General features: G+C 38.2%; 1 protein-coding gene across 12 annotated transcripts in view; it reads right to left on the bottom strand.

The window, feature by feature from the left end:
* KCNMA1 (potassium calcium-activated channel subfamily M alpha 1) overlaps positions 1-19,348 on the bottom strand; it is a 1,029,133-nt gene that overhangs the window by 213,218 nt on the left and 796,567 nt on the right. For 7 of the 12 annotated variants that reach the window (XM_075349081.1, XM_075349079.1, XM_075349082.1 and 4 more), the window contains exons 15-17: positions 14,982-15,091; positions 14,711-14,779; positions 11,347-11,358 (exon numbers count right to left, since the gene is read on the bottom strand). In XM_075349081.1, coding sequence (XP_075205196.1) covers positions 11,347-11,358; positions 14,711-14,779; positions 14,982-15,091 — 191 coding nt within the window. The remainder of the gene's footprint in view (positions 1-11,346; positions 11,359-14,710; positions 14,780-14,981; positions 15,092-19,348) is intronic. The other 5 variants (XM_075349080.1, XM_075349083.1, XM_075349088.1 and 2 more) reach the window with 1 other exon arrangement.

The raw sequence follows: 19,348 nt of genomic DNA, 5'->3' as shown, positions 1-19,348 counted from the left end.
TATTACATATAAATTGTGCTCTGCCTATTTATTGTTCTCTGTTATCACCCTTTTGTTGCTATAGCACACACTTACTAGGTTACATATTGTTTGGTGTATTTATCTTTGATTACTGTGCACTTTCTATTGATTTTTTACTATTGTCCCTTGCTGTGCCGCTTTGTGGTGCAGTTTTCGCACCACCTTCATTACTTCATACCTTGCTTTTTATTGCTTATGTATTATAAAATTAATATATTTTATATTGTGATTGTCTATTTTCTTGTTATAGGGGTGTGTATATATATATATATATATATATATATATATATATATATATATATGTACAAAGTCTATTGACAGTAAGCTGCTTATCACAGAAGGGGACAAGCACTTGCAAGAGCTCCAGACCTGCCAGTGATAATCAACTAGTGATAAAACCTTAATTATACGTAAACAACAGCACACAGTGTGATAAAAAAACACATTTCTTATTTCTGTGTTTTAACTAGGGATGATCAAATACCTCAAATATTCGGCTTCGCGAATATCCGACGAATAGGTCGCTGCTATGCGAATATTCGATGTGCAATGTAAGTCTATGGGAAGCCCGAATAGTTCCAAATAGTTGTTATTCGGGTTTCCCATAGACTTACGTTGCGCATCGAATATTCTCGAATAGTCGAAAAGCAGCAACCTATTCGGCAAATATTCGAGAAGCCGTATATTTGAGGTATTCGATCCCTAGTTTTAACCGCTATCTCAGATTGTCCTCAGATGACATAGCAAAAACCTGTACACATAATCCCTTTAAGTCACTAACTGGTTACAAGGACAGGCAATGACAACAGTGAATTTGGAAAAACGTAACCAGCGTTAGGTCAATGAGGACCCTTCAATGGTATTGAAAATAAAAAGAATAGTTGCTTGCATCTCAGAATCTGAGAAGTTAGCACTACACATACCACTTGTCCACCAGGAACATTAAAAGAACAATATATTTGTGGCTCAGCATGGACGAGGCAAAGTATATTATATTCAAAGTCTGAAAAGCAGTACGTGGTGGTAGTGCTTAGTAACGATCTACATGTGGATATCAGTGTAAGGCTACATTCACACATCTATGTAACATATCCTAGTACTGTCTGTTTTTTTCTCAGACAGCACACTTATCCATAGTTTCATTGATCCATATATATCAGCTTTAGGCTAAGTTCACACTAGCGAATAAAAAATCATTACATTTTCATCCAAAATCCGCATTTTAATGTGTTAAAGAATTTCAATATATCCATAAAAATCTTATGCTATATGGGTGATCCGAATGGGATCCAATATTTTTTGCACACCCATACACGTGAATGGGTGTGACTCATGAAATATGGAGACAAATGCATGCTGTGATTTTTTTTAAGATTATAATCGGTCGATGAAAAAATGGTCGTCTGAATAACTCTTTTGGTTAACATTTGTCTGAGTGCTGTCAATTGTTTTCACAGACAGCAGTCAGACTGAAAATACGGCCATGTGAATGTAGTCTTAAAAATGGCTTCATGTCTCCTATCTGTGAGACTCAGAGCATGTCCTATTTTCATCCATTTTGTGGATCATACTTGGCCATTAATATCTATGGGGATCAGTATAAATGGATGACACACTGAAGACAGACTCTGTACTTCAGTGTTCCAACCGCTTTTAATCCATTTTAACTGACACATTATTAAGAGTCAGTGGATAAAGAAAGTTCACTCTGCCTGCTTCAGTGAAAAAAAAAAATGGAAGCAACTAGGAAGCAACTACGATGACGATGATGATGGTGATGATAACACTCACGTGAATGTGAAAATGTAGCCTTAAAAGGGTCTTCCTACTATAGACATTTATGACATTTCCTACACAAATTAAAGTCAACGGGGTGCTAGAAAAACTTAGCAAATTCAATTACTCCAACAGACTTAAAGTGGTTGTCCACTACCTTAATATTGATGGCCTATCCTTAGCTAAGGTCATCAATGTCTGATCGGTTGGGGTCTTACACCCAGCAACCCAGGTGATCAGCTGTTCTTGGTGCCAGTGGGCGGAAATGATCAGTTCCGAAGCTGATCTGTATTCTGATAGTGGTCGTGCCCACTGCACATTCACCTACTGTTCAAATCAATAGGAGGCGGATGTGCAGTATCCTGCCGTGGCCACTATCAGAAGACGGAGCAGCTTCAGAACTGAGCATTTCTGGCCACCTGCTGCTGCCGTTGGCACCGAGAACAGCTGGAAGGAGGGGATGCCAGTTGATGGATAGCAGCTGATCAGACATTGATGACCTATCCTAAGGATAGGCCATCAATGTACAAGTAGTAGGCAAGCTCTTTAAAAGAAAAGAGCAGTAATCATGTGTGATAACTAGTCTGTTTAATCTCCATCTGGATATATCAAAAATATAGCAAAAATGTCCTCAATACATGGGTGTGTTCCCAAAATTGGGACATACGACTATCATAAACTTTTGGAGTATTCTAAGGAAATGCCATAAATGTCCACAATTAATTGTAGTGGTTACTGAGTGTGTTAATATGAGTGCACAGACAGTGTTCATTTCAAGTTCCAGATCTTTAATAAAAAGAGGGCCTCAGTTTATAAGACGGCGATGCTGACATCTACGGTAAAACACGTGACTGTAAAATGACTAGAGATGGGCGAATCCGCAAATGTTCAAGTTCAGTGGGTCTGGCCGGACTTGAAAAAAAAAAAAGTGTGGTTTGAGAGCATACTTGACCTGAACTTAACCCCAGACAGCAGGACAATACTACTGCTGAATTTCCACGTGGCTGTCACATTGTTTCCTGGTCTGCTCATTAAATCTCATGAAAACTACTTCCCTCGCCTGCCCTCTGTGACAGCGTTTGGGATTGGTTGCAGTCAGACTGCTAGTGTGACGACATCTGTGATTGGTTGCCCTCAAATTAGCTTTCTGGGTTCCCAAAGTGGAGTGTAAAAATAAATAAATAATTGGAAAAAATGGAGTAGGGTCCCTCATGTTTTGATACCTAGGGTAGATACAGCAGACAGCTGGAGGCTTCATACCCTAGCTTTGTGCATTATCTTGGCTGCGTATCAAAATGAAAAGGACCCCACAAGGCTTTTTTCTTAATTATTTAAACAAATAATTTCAAAAAACGGCATGCAGTCCCCTTCAATTTTGATATCCAGCCAAGATAAATCAGACAGCTGGGGATCGGTATTTTCAGGCTAGGGAGGCCTATGGTTATTGAGCCCTACCCAACTTAAAATTAGCAGCACATAGCCACCTCAGAACTGGCACCAATCATGGTGCTTACCCGGCTCATATCAATTGCCCTGGTGCAATGATAATGACAGCTGTAATTTGTCAAAAAATCCCAGTTGTAACAAGCCTGAGGTTAGTAATGGATTGGGACCTATGAGACCTCCTCATTACTAATTGTGTAAGTAAAAAGGAATAAACACAAAATACAGAAAAAAGCGTTTATTTAAAAAACAAACAAAAACATCCTCATTCTCAAATGTGAACCCACCTAAGCATCACTGCAGGTCCCATGTAATCCACATCACTATGTCACACAACGATCCTGACTCTGATACATCCTGAGATTGCAGTGCGTGGTCACATTAGAAAACGTGATCAATCACTGTGGCCATAGGGACAGACTGACAGTGCCTTAGCTGTGTGAGCGGTGACATCAGTGAGTTCACCTGAGGTTACAGCTAGCTGTTCCCATGGTACCCTGGCTCTGACCTCAGGTGAACTCACCTGAGGAGAACTCGTTGAACTTAAATCTGGTAATCCAGCAATGAGTTCAATGAGTTATCTGATTAACTGGCACCATTAAAGTCAATAATCTGGTAATCCAGCAGCATTGAACTTCATGATGAATCCCGGTAATTCAGGATTGAGTTCACTTGAGGTCACAGCTGAGGTACCGTGGGAACCTCAGCTGTGACCTCAAGTGAAGTCATTGAACTCAATGCCAGATTACGACTATGTGCGTAAATTGAGTATTTGGTTGCAGACATTTCTGTACCAAACCTGCATCTCCTGGCAGAAAAATGCATCAAAAACAGCTCCGACTCCCTCAGTGTGTCCCTGATGCCACTGTAATCTGTCGTGTTTTCTCATGTGACCGCACATTGTCACCTCATGATGTAGCAGAGGTGGGATCATCGTGGGAAGTCATGTCTTTGGATTACGTCGGAGCTGCAGGGGTGTTTTCGAGGTTAATAAATTGAAGAAAGAGGGTGTTTTTTTACTCACACAATTAAATATGGGGGTCTCATACATTTTTAGGCTGGGGAGGACAAAATGTCTGTGGGCTTCCACAGCCTGAGAAAACTAATCCCAGAGCTGTCTGCTTTTTCTTAGCTGGGTATCAAAATTGAGAGGGACTGCACGCTGTTTTGTTTTTTTTTAATTATTTCTATAAATAATATTTAAAAAAAAAAAAAGCTCTGTATTTTGATACACAGCCAATATAACACACACAGCTGGGGGCTGTAGCCTCCTTCTGTCTCCCTTATCTGTGCTGGGTATCAAAATATGGGGGATACTATGCCATCTTTTTAAATTATTCATTTCTTTTTACAGTCCACTTTGGGGACCCAGACAGCTAGTGTGAGGGCAACCAATCCCAGACACCAGCACTCTGACTGAAATTAATCACAGATGCTGTCACAGAGGGTGGGCGGAGAACAAAGTGAATATTCATGAGATTTAATGAGTGGACCCGGAAGCAGTGTGACAGCTGCATGAAAACACAGTAAGTATAATTGACTTGCTTTAATCCCCATTGTCCTTACTTTTTTTTATCTAGGTGGCAAAACCCGAACATTAACAGTTCTCTGAGAAGTCCATGTTCGGGGTCCGTGCATGGACTACTAATGACAGTTAGCAGTCTTGTTTTGTCTACTTCAGCATGACAGTTGATGCCAGTGGGAAGAAGTGTAGAGGCAGCACTGGATTACCAAGGACTTCAGCAAGAAAGTCATGTTTATTTTGTTATTTTACAGATCTTATTATCAGTAGTTTAATTTTGCCAGTGAAATTTGGAAATTTGACAATTTGGAAATCACATAACTTTTTTAAAATAAAGAAGAAATGGGTAGTATGTTTTTACTTTGTTTTTACTAATATTGAAATCCCCAATTTTTTTAATCAACTAATCAAAATGAGCAAATAAAGCAAGTATTCCACTTCATACAGCAAAATGGCTACTAGCATCAACATACGATATTAGTATTATGTATATCTACTTCTGATGTTCACTACATATAAGATCCCAAACAACTGTAAGCCATTCATTAGGATTGGACTATAATGTGGTTTTTTGTTGCAGTTAATGATAGTTCTCTATAGAAAAATATGTTTTGCTCACAATGAAATATCAACAAGTACCTCGATTTCTGATGTAGTGTTCTACCTAAGATTATTTTATATTTATTCATTTATTCTATTTTTATCACATAACTGTGGGGTCCTGATGCTTTGACTAAGAACCCTGACATAAATAGTCTCCATCAGAAATAGACCTATTGACTTGGTGGTTGTGGGCAAGAAAAAAACACTACAAAAGAGCACCTTATAGGACAGTAAAGGCCGCTTTACACGCTGCGACATCGCTCAAGCGATCTCGTTGGAGTCACGGAATTTGTGACGCACATCCGGTCGCTTTAGCGATACCGTTGCGTGTGACACCTTTGAGCGATTTTGCATTGTTGCAAAAACGTGCAAAATCGCTCATGGGTGACATGGGGGTCCATTCTCTAATATCGTTGCTGCAGCAGTAACGAAGTTGTTCCTCGTTCCTGCGGCAGCACACATCGCTGTGTGTGACACCGCAGGAACGAGGAACCTCTCCTTACCTGCCTCCCGCCCGCAATGCGGAAGGAAGGAGGTGGGCGGGATGTTACGTCCCGCTCATCTCCGCCCCTCCGCTTTTACTGGGCGGCGGTTCAGTGACACTGCTGTGACGACGCTGTGACGCTGAACGAACCGCCCCCTTAGAAAGGAGGCGGTTCGCTGGTCACAGCGACGTCGCAGGGCAGGTAAGTACTGTGATGGGTCTGGGCGATGTTGTGCACCACGGGCAGCGATTTGCCCATGTCGCACAACCGATCGGGGCGGGTACCCATGCTAGTGATATGTCACGATATCGCAGCGTGTAAAGTGGCCTTAAGTCTTAACAATTGTACTCCTTATAGAGAAAAAGACTAAATTGAACACTTGAATACTTATTTACATAGCTATATAGGCTGAAAAAAAAACTTTGGTCCTTGAAATTAAACCTTTCTCCTCCAATTATACATTTTCTATCACTAGATTGTCTGGTACCACCAGTAATAAGTGCCCTCTGGTCCTTTATATAGGTTCTGAAGGAATAGGTCATGTGTCAGTCCTTTGTATTGAACAAACATGTTTTTTTAGATTGTGTAATAAATGCAGAAACTAAAGTATGCATCCAATATTAATAATTGTATGCAGTCACCTTCATTAAGGGTCATTAGAGGCCTCCTCTTGTCCCTCATTGATACAAACAATTTGTAAAAGAAAGGTTGGCAGTACTAAAAAGTGAAGAATTCTATATACGCAACTCAGATGATTGGTGAATAGTGGAATTTTATTAGTCTAAGTGTGTATCAATGTATATACAGTTGAAACCAGAAGTTTAAATACACTATGTAAAAAGACACATCTGCAGGTTTTTCTCACTTTCTGACATGAAATAAAAAAACACCTTTTGCTTTTTAGGTCAATTAGTAACCAAAATTATTTATATTTGCCAAATACCAGAATAATGAGAAAGAGAAAATGTTTTAAGGTATTTTTATTACTTTCTGCAAAGTCAAAATTTACATACATTTCATTAATATTTGGTACCATTGCGCTTAACCGTTATTCTTTGGTCAAACGCTTTGGGAATTTGGGCCACTCCAAAACATTGACTTTGTTATCCTTAGGCCACTTTGTAACCAGTTTGGCAGTATGGTGTCGGTCATTGTCCATTTGGAAGACCCATTTACGCCCAAGATTTAAGTTTGTGGCTGATGTCTTGAGATGTTGCGTCAGTATTGCCCCATAATCTTCTTTCCTTATTATGCCATCTATTTTATGAAGTGCACCAGTCCCTCCTGCAGCAAAACAACCCCACAACATGATGCTGCTACACCTGTGTTTCAGAGTTGGGATAGTGTTCTTAGGCTTCAAAGCTTCTTCTTTTTTCTCCAAATGTAACAATGATCATTATGGCCAAACAGTTTAATTTTTTTTTCGTTAGACCACAGGAGATGTCTTCAAAAATTAAGGTTTTTGTTCCCGTGCGCGTTTGCAAACATTAATCTGGCTTTTTTATGTTTGTTTTTGACTAATTCAGACAAGAAAGCTGTGGAAAGAAAGCGCATATAGGGTCTTACCCTAGTATATAAGGGGTGGGAGGAGGGTGAAACTACTCACCAGATATCGTTGTGAAAGTCACAACAACTGTAGTCGCATGTAGAATCTGATCAAAGGCTGCAGCCACCCGAAAAGGCTGATAACAGAGAGCATGAGAGAGGGGTGTTTAATACTGCACCAAAAGATCACTGGAACAGATGTTTAGATTAATGTATCTTTATTTTCATCCAGGTCTACGCGTTTCAGGAGCCACTGCCCCCTTCCTCAGGACCGTCAGGAAAGACAAACATCAAATCTCAAATTGATCCTGTTCCAGTGATCTTTTGGCGCAGTATTAGGCTATGTGCGCACAGTGCGTTTTTCGCGGCGTTTTTGCGCGTTTTTTGGGTGCGTTTTTGGCCTTAAAACTGCAGGACTTTGCTTCCCCAGCAAAGTCTATGAGTTTTCATTTTTGCTGTCCGCACACATCTGGTTTTTTTAACTGCGTTTTTGAGTTAAAAAAAAAAATGGACATGTCAGTTCTTTCCTGCATTTTTCTGCGTTTTCCCCTCATGCAATGCATTGGAAAAACGCAGCAAAACGCAGAGATCAAAAACGCAGCAAAACGCAGCCAAAAACGCACCAAATCGCGGCAAAAACGCATGCGTTTTTTGATGCGTGTTTTTCGACGCAGGTGCATTTTTGTGCGTTTTTAGCGGCCAAAAACGCACAAAAACGCAGCGTCAAAAAGACGCAGTATGCGAACCTAGCCTTAAACACCCCTCTCTCATGCACTCTGTTTTTGACTAATGACTTCTTTCTGGCAGAGTGGCCTTTCAGCCCATGTTGATACAGTACTCGCTTCACTGTGGATAATGACACAATCTTACCAGCATAGAATCCCATCTTGTTTGTATTTGCATATAATTGTCTGTACAGATGAACGAGGCACCTTCAGGTATCTGGAAATTACACCCAAGGATGAACCAGACTTGTGCAAGTCCACAATTCTCTTCCTGAGATCTTGGTTGATTTCTTTTGACTTTCCCATGATGCTACACAAAGAAGCAGTGTGTTTCTGGTGTGCATTAAAATACACCCACAGATGTGTCTCTAATTAACTCATATGTTGTCAATAAACCTATCAGAAGCTTCCAAAGAAGTGACATCATCATATGGGCTGTCCCATATTGTTTAAAGGCATAGTACTGTTAGTTTATGTAAACGTTTTACTTTACAAAAAGTAATAAAAATGCCTTAAAATATTCTCTCTCTCATTATTCTGACATTTGTCAAATGTAAATAATTTTGGTTGCTAATTGACCTAAAACAACAATTGTAACTGCTTCCTCAGGTAAAATGAGACATAAAATGTAAAATGTTCTATCTCGTTTATGTGACGAAAAGCTTACATGTTGCATTGGCTGATTTGTTACAAAACATTGTGTTGTAAGTATACTTTTTTTCTCACTGGAAGCCTGTAACAAATGCCCCTACTGGATGTCATCTATAGGCAATCCATCATCCTTAGGCTCTTATTTTAAATACATAAATACATTTAACACAGACTTTTGTTTCTTGGATGGCTTTGAAGGCTGCCTTTGACTGATACCATATGTGGGCTATCCGTCACACATAGGCTCTCATGTAAAAAAAAAAAAATTAGGTGTATATATTTTTTGCTATTTATAATACATTGTTTAACTAATGTAATTCAAAGAGTTTAAGCTGGCTACACATTATGTTAGTGTTCAATGCCAGGTGCATATGCTCAGGAGGTATGCGGCCAACAGTGTGCACTGCCAGGATGGAGACCAAGGCGTCCAACCAGCATAGTGACCAATTCTACAAAAAATGTATATGGTATATTTCTCTTTACGTTGGTCCTCTCTATAAGAAATAGTCTGCTACACTTTCCTATACAGTTAAACAAGGAGTATGCCACCGCATAGACCTTTGACCTCTCTCTCATGAATGGTCACCCTCTGACAATGTTACATTATACATTGGGAAGAACTCTGGATTTATACTGTTGGAGAAGTGCCGAGGTGCTGTGTACACTTAGCCATAGTGCACTATATTTTCCATATAATTCTGGAGTTAAATTCTATTTTTTTTTAATGCTCACTGAGCGGTGTAAATAATATTTTAACATTATTATAAGTGTAGTTTTAATAAAAAAATTACATTATTGTTTATTCACTTTAAATAAACTTATTTTTAAAAAAATCCCTTGTCCTATATTGGAGCTCTTATATTGCAGTTTGTTATTAATAATTTGACTGACAGGTTCCTATTGTGCCCTATCTTAGAATAATAGCTATTTACTATCAGCTGCAAAAAGATATGGGTTTTTTTTTAAGGATTTGATTTAAACAAAAAAAATGAAAGTTTTTGATGATAGATATCCTTAAATAATAATAATAATAATGTTCCTATCTAGAGTTTGTACTGTGTCTATGATCACAAGCTGAACTTGATACAAGAAATTTGAGAATTGTGTAAAAGTGTGTTGCTGCTTATATCACATGGGTAAAGATTATATGCGCACTTGCATATAACCATTTGCTTAGGAAAAAGCCGAGCAATGGTATGTAAGCCACTGGCAACTTATCAATATACACGTCAGTTACACCTCGTCTACTGTTTTCCCATAAAGAAACAAGACATGTTATTGTTTTCAAGAACAAAACATACTTAATAACTTGATATGCTGCATTCATAACTAACAGGGTGAATTAGCATTCTACATGGGAAGTGTCGTTATCGGAGGGCGGTGCTTTATAAAGATCAAAGGGAACATCTGCGTTTGGAAAAAGCATCTACCTTTTTTTCTTTCTTTTTTTTACAGAAACGGTGCCCCCTTTGTTTAGTTGTCTAGTGGTACAACTCATTCCCATTGAAGTCAATGGGGTTTAGCTGCAATAGTAAACAAAACCGAGGCCTTAAATAACACCGTTTTTGGGGAAAGAAACACCAGACCTTTATTTTTAATCCTGGAAAGCCCTTAATAGTCTGAGGTAATCAGTGACGTAGGGAAAATGAACAGATTGTGATATACAAATGGCACTTTTGACTGAAGACTGAGACACTGGGGAGAGATGGGGGAGCAGTGTGAAATACAAACAATGACAAAGACATACACGAAACAGAACCACAGAAGCACACAGTGCCACCTGGGGGAACAAAGACCTGAAAATGATCATTCCCATTATTGACTGACAATAGAAGCTTTTAACCCCCTAGATGCCAGTGACCATCAGTGATCTAGCCTGCTGGCAGTGAAGGGATTAACCAGATTCCTGCAAAGAAGTTAAAGCGACAGTGGGAGGTCTGAAGTACATTGAGTTTTGGTAGCAGAGGAGAGCACACTTAGTTTAGTCATATTTGTCTTATCTTGATGGATGTACATATGCATCTTTGGAAAATACATATATACGTGCAGTATTTATATACAGACACATACAGATACAGGTGCATGTGTAATGTTTGCATACATATGTTTAGGGATATATGTAGGTATCCATGCACTTTTACAGGTATATACTTATATACGCAGAATGCATCTGAGAGATGGTTAAACAGGAAGGGAGACTTTAACAATATACTAAAGGAAATTTCAGTATCACACATTAGATCTATAACTGGTAGGTCAACAAACTTCAGGAAGAACTGGGAATTGATTGTAGTATCTCTCATATCCATAGATGTATATAAAAATATATCCATACTTTAAATATATATACATATGTACAGTCATATATATGTTTGGTATATATGCGCATATCTATATATACATATGTATGCGTGTATGTATTTGTATACAGATGAAAAAATAGGAGACAGCCAGAGTTTTTGTGTATGTTTTCCTTCGAAGGGAGCTCCTGATTATGAGTCCAGAGGTGAGGAGGAGAGGTTAGGGTGAAGTTTGGTGAAGGAGGGTTAGGCACAGTTAATGTTGAAAGCCATACCGCTTTCTGCTTCTGCAAACAACAAGAAAAAAAATATAGATTTCCAATCAAATATATTGATAAGAAATTTGTGGACACCAAGACATCACCCTCCCCCATTCAAATTATATAAAGTAAAAATAACTTAATTAAAAACAAATAACTAAAATAGACACAAATGCTATAAACAAAACCTTTGTGCAAAACTACTAGTTCATACCTCTCCACCATATCTCCCTTCTTTACTACACAGGGCTAATAAAGCATGTGTTTACTAGAACTAGTAAATTCACAAGCATATCCCCCCTATAAATCATTAACAGCTATGGAAATGAGAATCTGGATTAATAGATAAGATTAGGCAACTTTGCAAATTTTCCAACCATTTTGTTTCCATAGCGTCTAAGAAAACCTATGTTTCATTGTAACAGACTGCAAACAAATCCTTTGTTGTCTGATTCTGCGGACATGAGGTGTATTTTCAGGACCATAATTTACGCTTTACATTCGGGCCACAATGCTGGCCTGACCACGGCTCTCCAGAATGGACCTAATGGCCTTTGCTCAGCTCAGGCAGGTAACCAGGTGGTCAGGCCGGTGACCTTGTGGTTGGGCCGGTGACCTGGTGGTCAGGCCAGTGACCTTGTGGTTGGGCCGTTGATCAGGCGGTTAGGCCAGTAATCGTAGCCTGAATGTGGACTGTAATGCACTTTTTTTTAAGTTGGCACAGATTAAAGGAATAGGATGGCTGAATCAGATCACAAGGGGCTTGTGTGTAGGTTCCTTTTTTTCCCCACAAATGCACTTGATAAATAAAGAATGGTTGTTCTTTTATATCTTTCATGCAATAAAAACCTTTTTATTGTTTATATTTACTTGGTCACCATAGAAATTTAGATTTGTTATAATGCTAAAACCATATAAAATATAATTAATAAAAAAAACCAAAAACATTTTATACAGACTCAGGAAGAGTTGTGGAGAGGTATGTAAGTATAGTACATGATTTTTGAAAAAGCAGAAATAACCAGCTGTGTTAGGTTCAGACAAATAAATGAATAATAGTAATAAACATAAAATAGAGGTAAGAAATTAACAAAGGGTCAAAACATAAGGGTGGGGACAAGTTAGTTATAACAAAACAGCAAATCAATTATTAGCAAGTCAGGGGTTGCTGGTAGATTGGCTTTGTGTGAATATGGTTAAAAATAAGCAGTTGGTGTTAGGTAGTGAAGGAGGGACTAGCTGTGAGGACTCCAATGCAACTAGGGAAGTAATGGCACATGATAAAAAATCATGTGGCATATCAGAAAAGCTTAATGTCAGGATCTCATATTCAGGTGCCAAGAATAAAACAATGTTGTCAATTGCAACCAGTCAGATAGGGTTTTAGCTTCTAAACTGTAGAAAGAAAACCACAGCTGCAATGATCTCTTTTTCATGATACCAGATTTTATCAAAATACTCAATATTCCTAGGTCAGTGCTCATGTAATTACTGTCTGAAAGGATGACTACTGCATATATATGACAATCAGGTCCAATAAATGTCATTCTTTCAAGAATAACATATAGTCATGGCTGAAAGTGTTGACACCCTTCAGTTTGATCCAGAAAATGAAGTATTTCTCCCAGAAAATTATTGCAATTGCATATATTTTGTTATACACATGTTCATTTCTTTTGTGTATATTGATACAACACAAAAGAAAACATAGAAAAAAAGGAAATTTTGACATAATTTATCACACCCCCCAAATATGAGCTGGACAAAATTGTTGGAACCTCAACATAATATTTGGTTGCACACACTTTGGAATAAATAACTGTAAACAATTGTGTCCTGTAACCATCTATAAGCATTTTGTGCCTTTCAACTGGAATTTTGATCACTCTTTTGCAAAATGCTCCAAGTCTCTTATATCTGAAGATGCCTTCTCCGAACATCAATTTTAAGATCTCTCCACAGGTGTTCAATGGCATTAAGATCCAAATTCATTGCTGAACACTTCAGAACTCTTCAGCTCTTTCTTTCCATCCATTTCTATGTGCTTCTTGAAGTATGATTGGGGTCAGTGTTCTGCTGGAAGACCCATGACCTAGGAAACAAACCCAACTTTCTGACACTGGGAAATACATTGTGACGCAAAATCTTTAATCTTCAAATTTCATGATAGCTTGCACACATTCAAGACACTCAGTGCCAGAGGCACCAAAACAACCCCAAAACATCTTTGCACCTCCACCATATTTGACTGTAGGTACTGTGTTCTTTTCTTTGTAGACCTGATTCCATTTTCAGCAAACAGTAGAATAATGTGCTTTACCAAAAAGCCATATCTTAGTTTCATGTGTACACAAGACGCATTCCCTGAACACTTTTGGCTTACACTCTCTCTGGAGATGGACTTGTAACCTTGAGATTGTTGACATTTTTCAACAATTTTGGTTCTAAAGTCCTCAGATAGTTCTCTTCTGTTCTTTCTGTTCTCCATGCATAGTGTGGCACACACAGACACAATCCAAAGACTGAGTCAACTTCTCCCCTTTTATCTAGTTTCAGGTGCGATTTTCATATTGCCCACACCTGTTATTTGCCAGGGGTGAGTTTTAACGAGCATTGCATACTTCAAACAAAGTTGTTTACCCACAATTTAGCTTTGTTTTCAGCTTTTTTTGTGTTGTTCCAATACACACAAAGGAAATAAACATGTGTATAACAAAACATGTGTAATTGCAATAATTCTCTGGGAGAAATACTTCATTTTCTGGAACAATTTCAAGGGTGCCATCACTTTTGGCCTTGACAATATATGTATAAAATACAGATACAACTTTGCAATATTGTGCTGTTATGCAAACTGCAGCAAAACAGACCCTGAAATAGGAATTAAATGTATTTGTTATGCCTATTACACTGCAGATACTGCACAGCCGTCTTAAAGGGATCCCACAGGATTTAATAAACAAGGCAGTTTCCTTCCAGAAACATCACACAGGGCTGGGCACAGCCTGTGGACAGGGGGTGCTGATTTTTATTTTGTTGTTGTTTTTTTTTACAAAACAGCCATCTTTGTATGATCCTGAGAATACTGTTTAATTATGTGGAAATACAACACTACCCTGTAGCCAATTACCTAGCTGACGGAATATGGTCTTGGTGAAAAAAATAAAAGCTGAAAGTGATTGTTACTAACAAATACTAACAGACATGACAGTCGTGTTGATGACATCCTAAGATGCATCTACACCTGACAGCTGCAATTTATTACGGTAAGTATAAGAATTCCAAGGAAGCAATACAAAATGCTAAAGTCAGAATAGTGAAGAAAGTATTATTTTTCACAAAAAAACTATTGGCAGACTAACTCCAAGAATACACTTACCTGCTCTCCCCTTTTTCCGATTTGTATTCTATGGCTATCATCAGCAACTTCAATTTCACAAAGCACAACCTGTAATGTCCAAGAAGATAGCAGAGAGTTTTGGAAAAATACTGAAAAGTTGACAGAGTTTAATCATTACCTCTATAGGCCTTGTGTCTGTCAGTGCCCCTGCATTAATTCCTGCTGTCTTCACATTTTTTTTTGGGTGATTCACTTTCCAGTTTGTGTAACATCAGTTTTCTTCTATATCACAGGTGGTGTTTGTACTTACTCACAAACCGCAGGGAAGGAGAGCCCAACAAAGGCGCTGGATAGATATTCTGTGTACATCTCATTTGCCACTCCTTCTAGGTAATACTTTTGCCATGTGTCCTCTTCAATCTGTCAGATACAAAAAATATTTAATGTAAAAAAAAACAAAAAACAACAATTCACTTAATAGCATACAACAGATGTATCCAGAAGAATTTCCTGCTTTCAATACAGTACTGTTATGATTATGGAGTGTATAAAATAAAGTGAATTCATGTTGAATTTTTTTGAACACTGGGAATTCGAGTAATTTGCAAATTGCTTGATGTGAATCGCCAAAAATCCCTACTGGATTTTACATACTGCAGACGACTGCATCGGCCAAAGAAGGTTGACATTTCCTGGCAACCAATCAGGCTTCCCCATAATGGCAAGCAGATATCACATCATATGGCATACCATAGCCAATATGGAGGGACTATTACAGCTTATATAAAGCTGAAGCAGGGAATGCAGCAGACATTTTATGGTAAATCTGGATAGTGATAGAGCATCACAGTTCTCAGCAAAATATAGAGATAGTGAGAAAAAGCGATAAAACACTGAACAAATTGTACAGATACACCATCATACAGATGATGGTCCAGCAGTGAGGAAGATTAGTGTGTGAAGAAAAGAGAATAATACAGAGATATAACCAAACGTGACAAAGAGACAGGAGAGTTGACATGTACTGCCTGTTTGGCTTGCTTAATCAGGCCACAAGGCTGGTTCTTGCTTGACTGGGGTGTTTATATTGCTGTTGTATTTCAATTAAACTTTTTTTTGCATTCATGCATGAGCAAGCCATCAATATTGCTGAAAAAAAGAAGCAGTTAATTATGTAACTTGCAACGTCTGTACGCATGTGTCTCAAACTACAGTTAGGTCCAGAAATATTTGGACAGTGACACAAGTTTTGTTATTTTAGCTGTTTAGAAAAACATGTTCAGAAATACAATTATATATATAATATGGGCTGAAAGTGCACACTCCCAGCTGCAATATGAGAGTTTTCACATCCAAATCGGAGAAAGGGTTTAGGAATCATAGCTCTGTAATGCATAGCCTCCTCTTTTTCAAGGGACCAAAAGTAATTGGACAAGGGACTCTAAGGGCTGCAATTAACTCTGAAGGCGTCTCCCTTGTTAACCTGTAATCAATGAAGTAGTTAAAAGGTCTGGGGTTGATTACAGGTGTGTGGTTTTACATTTGGAAGCTGTTGCTGTGACCAGACAACATGCGGTCTAAGGAACTCTCAATTGAGGTGAAGCAGAACATCCTGAGGCTGAAAAAAAAGAAAAAATCCATCAGAGAGATAGCAGACATGCTTGGAGTAGCAAAATCAACAGTCGGGTACATTCTGAGAAAAAAGGAATTGACTGGTGAGCTTGGGAACTCAAAAAGGCCTGGGCGTCCACGGATGACAACAGTGGTGGATGATCGCCGCATACTTTCTTTGGTGAAGAAGAACCCGTTCACAACATCAACTGAAGTCCAGAACACTCTCAGTGAAGTAGGTGTATCTGTCTCTAAGTCAACAGTAAAGAGAAGACTCCATGAAAGTAAATACAAAGGGTTCACATCTAGATGCAAACCATTCATCAATTCCAAAAATAGACAGGCCAGAGTTACATTTGCTGAAAAACACCTCATGAAGCCAGCTCAGTTCTGGAAAAGTATTCTATGGACAGATGAGACAAAGATCAACCTGTACCAGAATGATGGGAAGAAAAAAGTTTGGAGAAGAAAGGGAACGGCACATGATCCAAGGCACACCACATCCTCTGGAGGCAACGTGATGGCATGGGCATGCATGGCTTTCAATGGCACTGGGTCACTTGTGTTTATTGATGACATAACAGCAGACAAGAGTAGCCGGATGAATTCTGAAGTGTACCGGGATATACTTTCAGCCCAGATTCAGCCAAATGCCGCAAAGTTGATCGGACGGCGCTTCATAGTACAGATGGACAATGACCCCAAGCATACAGCCAAAGCTACCCAGGAGTTCATGAGTGCAAACAAGTGGAACATTCTGCAATGGCCAAGTCAATCACCAGACCTTAACCCAATTGAGCATGCATTTCACTTGCTCAAATCCAGACTTAAGACGGAAAGACCCACAAACAAGCAAGACCTGAAGGCTGCGGCTGTAAAGGCCTGGCAAAGCATTAAGAAGGAGGAAACCCAGCGTTTGGTGATGTAAATGGGTTCCAGACTTAAGGCAGTGATTGCCTCCAAAGGATTCGCAACAAAATATTGAAAATAAAAATATTTTGTTTGGGTTTGGTTTATTTGTCCAATTACTTTTGACCTCCTAAAATGTGGAGTGTTTGTAAAGAAATGTGTACAATTCCTACAATTTCTATCAGATATTTTTGTTCAAACCTTCAAATTAAACGTTACAATCTGCACTTGAATTCTGTTGTAGAGGTTTCATTTCAAATCCAATGTGGTGGCATGCAGAGCCCAACTCGCGAAAATTGTGTCACTGTCCAAATATTTCTGGACCTAACTGTACATAGTTTTTGTACACCTGCTATATGTCTAATTTGATATATACATCATAGAGCACAAAAATGAGTACACCCCTCACATTTTTGTAAATATTTTATTATATCGTTTTATGGAACAGCACTAAAGATCTGACACATTGACACAATGTCAAATAGTCAGTTTACAGCTTGTATAACAGTGCAAATTTGGTGTGCCCTGTAAATAACTCAACACATTTCTGAGAGGGGTTTTTTTTATAACACATTGTTCTTTATGATAGTGGTAAACTTAGGTCAATATTTTTTTGCATTTATCTCTGAAAATACATAAATTGTGGTAAAAATTTGGAAAAATTCACAATTTTTAAACTTTCAATTTGTATATCCTTAAACCAGTTAGTCATGTTGTACAAAATAGTTAACAAATAACATTTATCATATGTCTATTTTACATCTGCGTATATTTTCAAATGTCATTTTATTTTGTTAGGATGTTAGAAGGGGTAAAAATTTAGCAGCGATTTGTCATTCTTCCAAGAAATATACCAAACCTAAGCTGTTTCTTTAGGGCCCTTTACAGATTTAAATGGACTTTGAGGGGCCCTTATATTGAAAATTCCCCAAAAGTGATTCCATTTTGAAAACCTTTCAGGTGCTACACAGGAATTAATGCAAAGTAGAAAAAATAATTTTAATTCTTCCTCTAAAATGCTACTTTAGTCCCATTTTTTCCCTTTTACAAGAAATAGCATGAGAAAATGAACCCCACAATTTGTTACCTAGTTTGTTCTCAGAGCGCTGATACCCAATATGCAGTCAGAAACCTCTGTTTGGATACCCAGCAGGGCTCGGAAGGGAAGGAGCACCATTTGAATTTTAGAACACAAAATTGTCTAAAATAGTGGGCAACATGTTGCATTTGCAGTAACCCTAAGGTGCAGCTGAAACCCTCCAAAAGTGACCCCATTTTGGAATTTATACCACTCATGAATTTTATCGAGAGGTATAGTGAGCATTTTATTGTACTGCAAGGAATTTGATAACATTAGGTCATCATATTGAACATTTTCATTTTTTTCATAGAAAAGTTGTTTTAGTCCCAAATTTTTAACTTTTACGAGTGGTATTATGAAAAAGTGGACCCAAAAGTTTGTTACCCCCTTTGTTCTGAGCATGGCAATACCGCATATGAAGTCAAAAACTTTGATTTGGACACCCAGCAGGGCTTGAAATGGAAGGAACACTATTTGAATTTTGGAACACAAATTTGACTGAAATAGATTAAGGCACTATATTTCCCCTGTTGTGCCTAAACCACAAAAATGCCCTACCACTGACGCATTTTGGAAACTAGACACCTCAAGAATTCTTTTCAGGGGTATAGTGAGGCATCATATTGAAAATTTTCATTTTTTTTAATAAAAATTTAGCTTTAACCCAAAATTGTTCACTTTTGCAAGATATAACATATAAAAGTGGACTAAACAGCTGAGGTACCAAAATAACAGAAACCCCCCAAAAGTGACTCCATTTAGGTAAACAGACCAATTAAGGAATGTATCTAGGGAGTGTGTTGAGCATTTTGAACCTATAGGTGCATCACAGAACTTTTTAAAATGTGGATGTGAAACCAAAAATTCTTTTTTTTTCCCACTAAAATATTGTTTTAGTCCCAAATTTGTAATTTTCAGAATTAATAATAGGAGAAAACTGACCCAATAATTTGTTATGCAATTTCTTCCGAATGCTATGATTCCCCATATGTAGTCAGAAACTGTTGTTTGGTGCACGTGGCAGGGCTCGGAAAGGAAAGAGCGCTGTTTGATTTTTGAAGCGTACATTTGTGTGG

The sequence above is a fragment of the Anomaloglossus baeobatrachus genome, chromosome 5 (genome assembly GCF_048569485.1).
Source record: "Anomaloglossus baeobatrachus isolate aAnoBae1 chromosome 5, aAnoBae1.hap1, whole genome shotgun sequence".
Taxonomy (NCBI): Eukaryota; Metazoa; Chordata; class Amphibia; order Anura; family Aromobatidae; genus Anomaloglossus; species Anomaloglossus baeobatrachus.
This window is presented reverse-complemented; position numbering and strand designations above follow the sequence as displayed.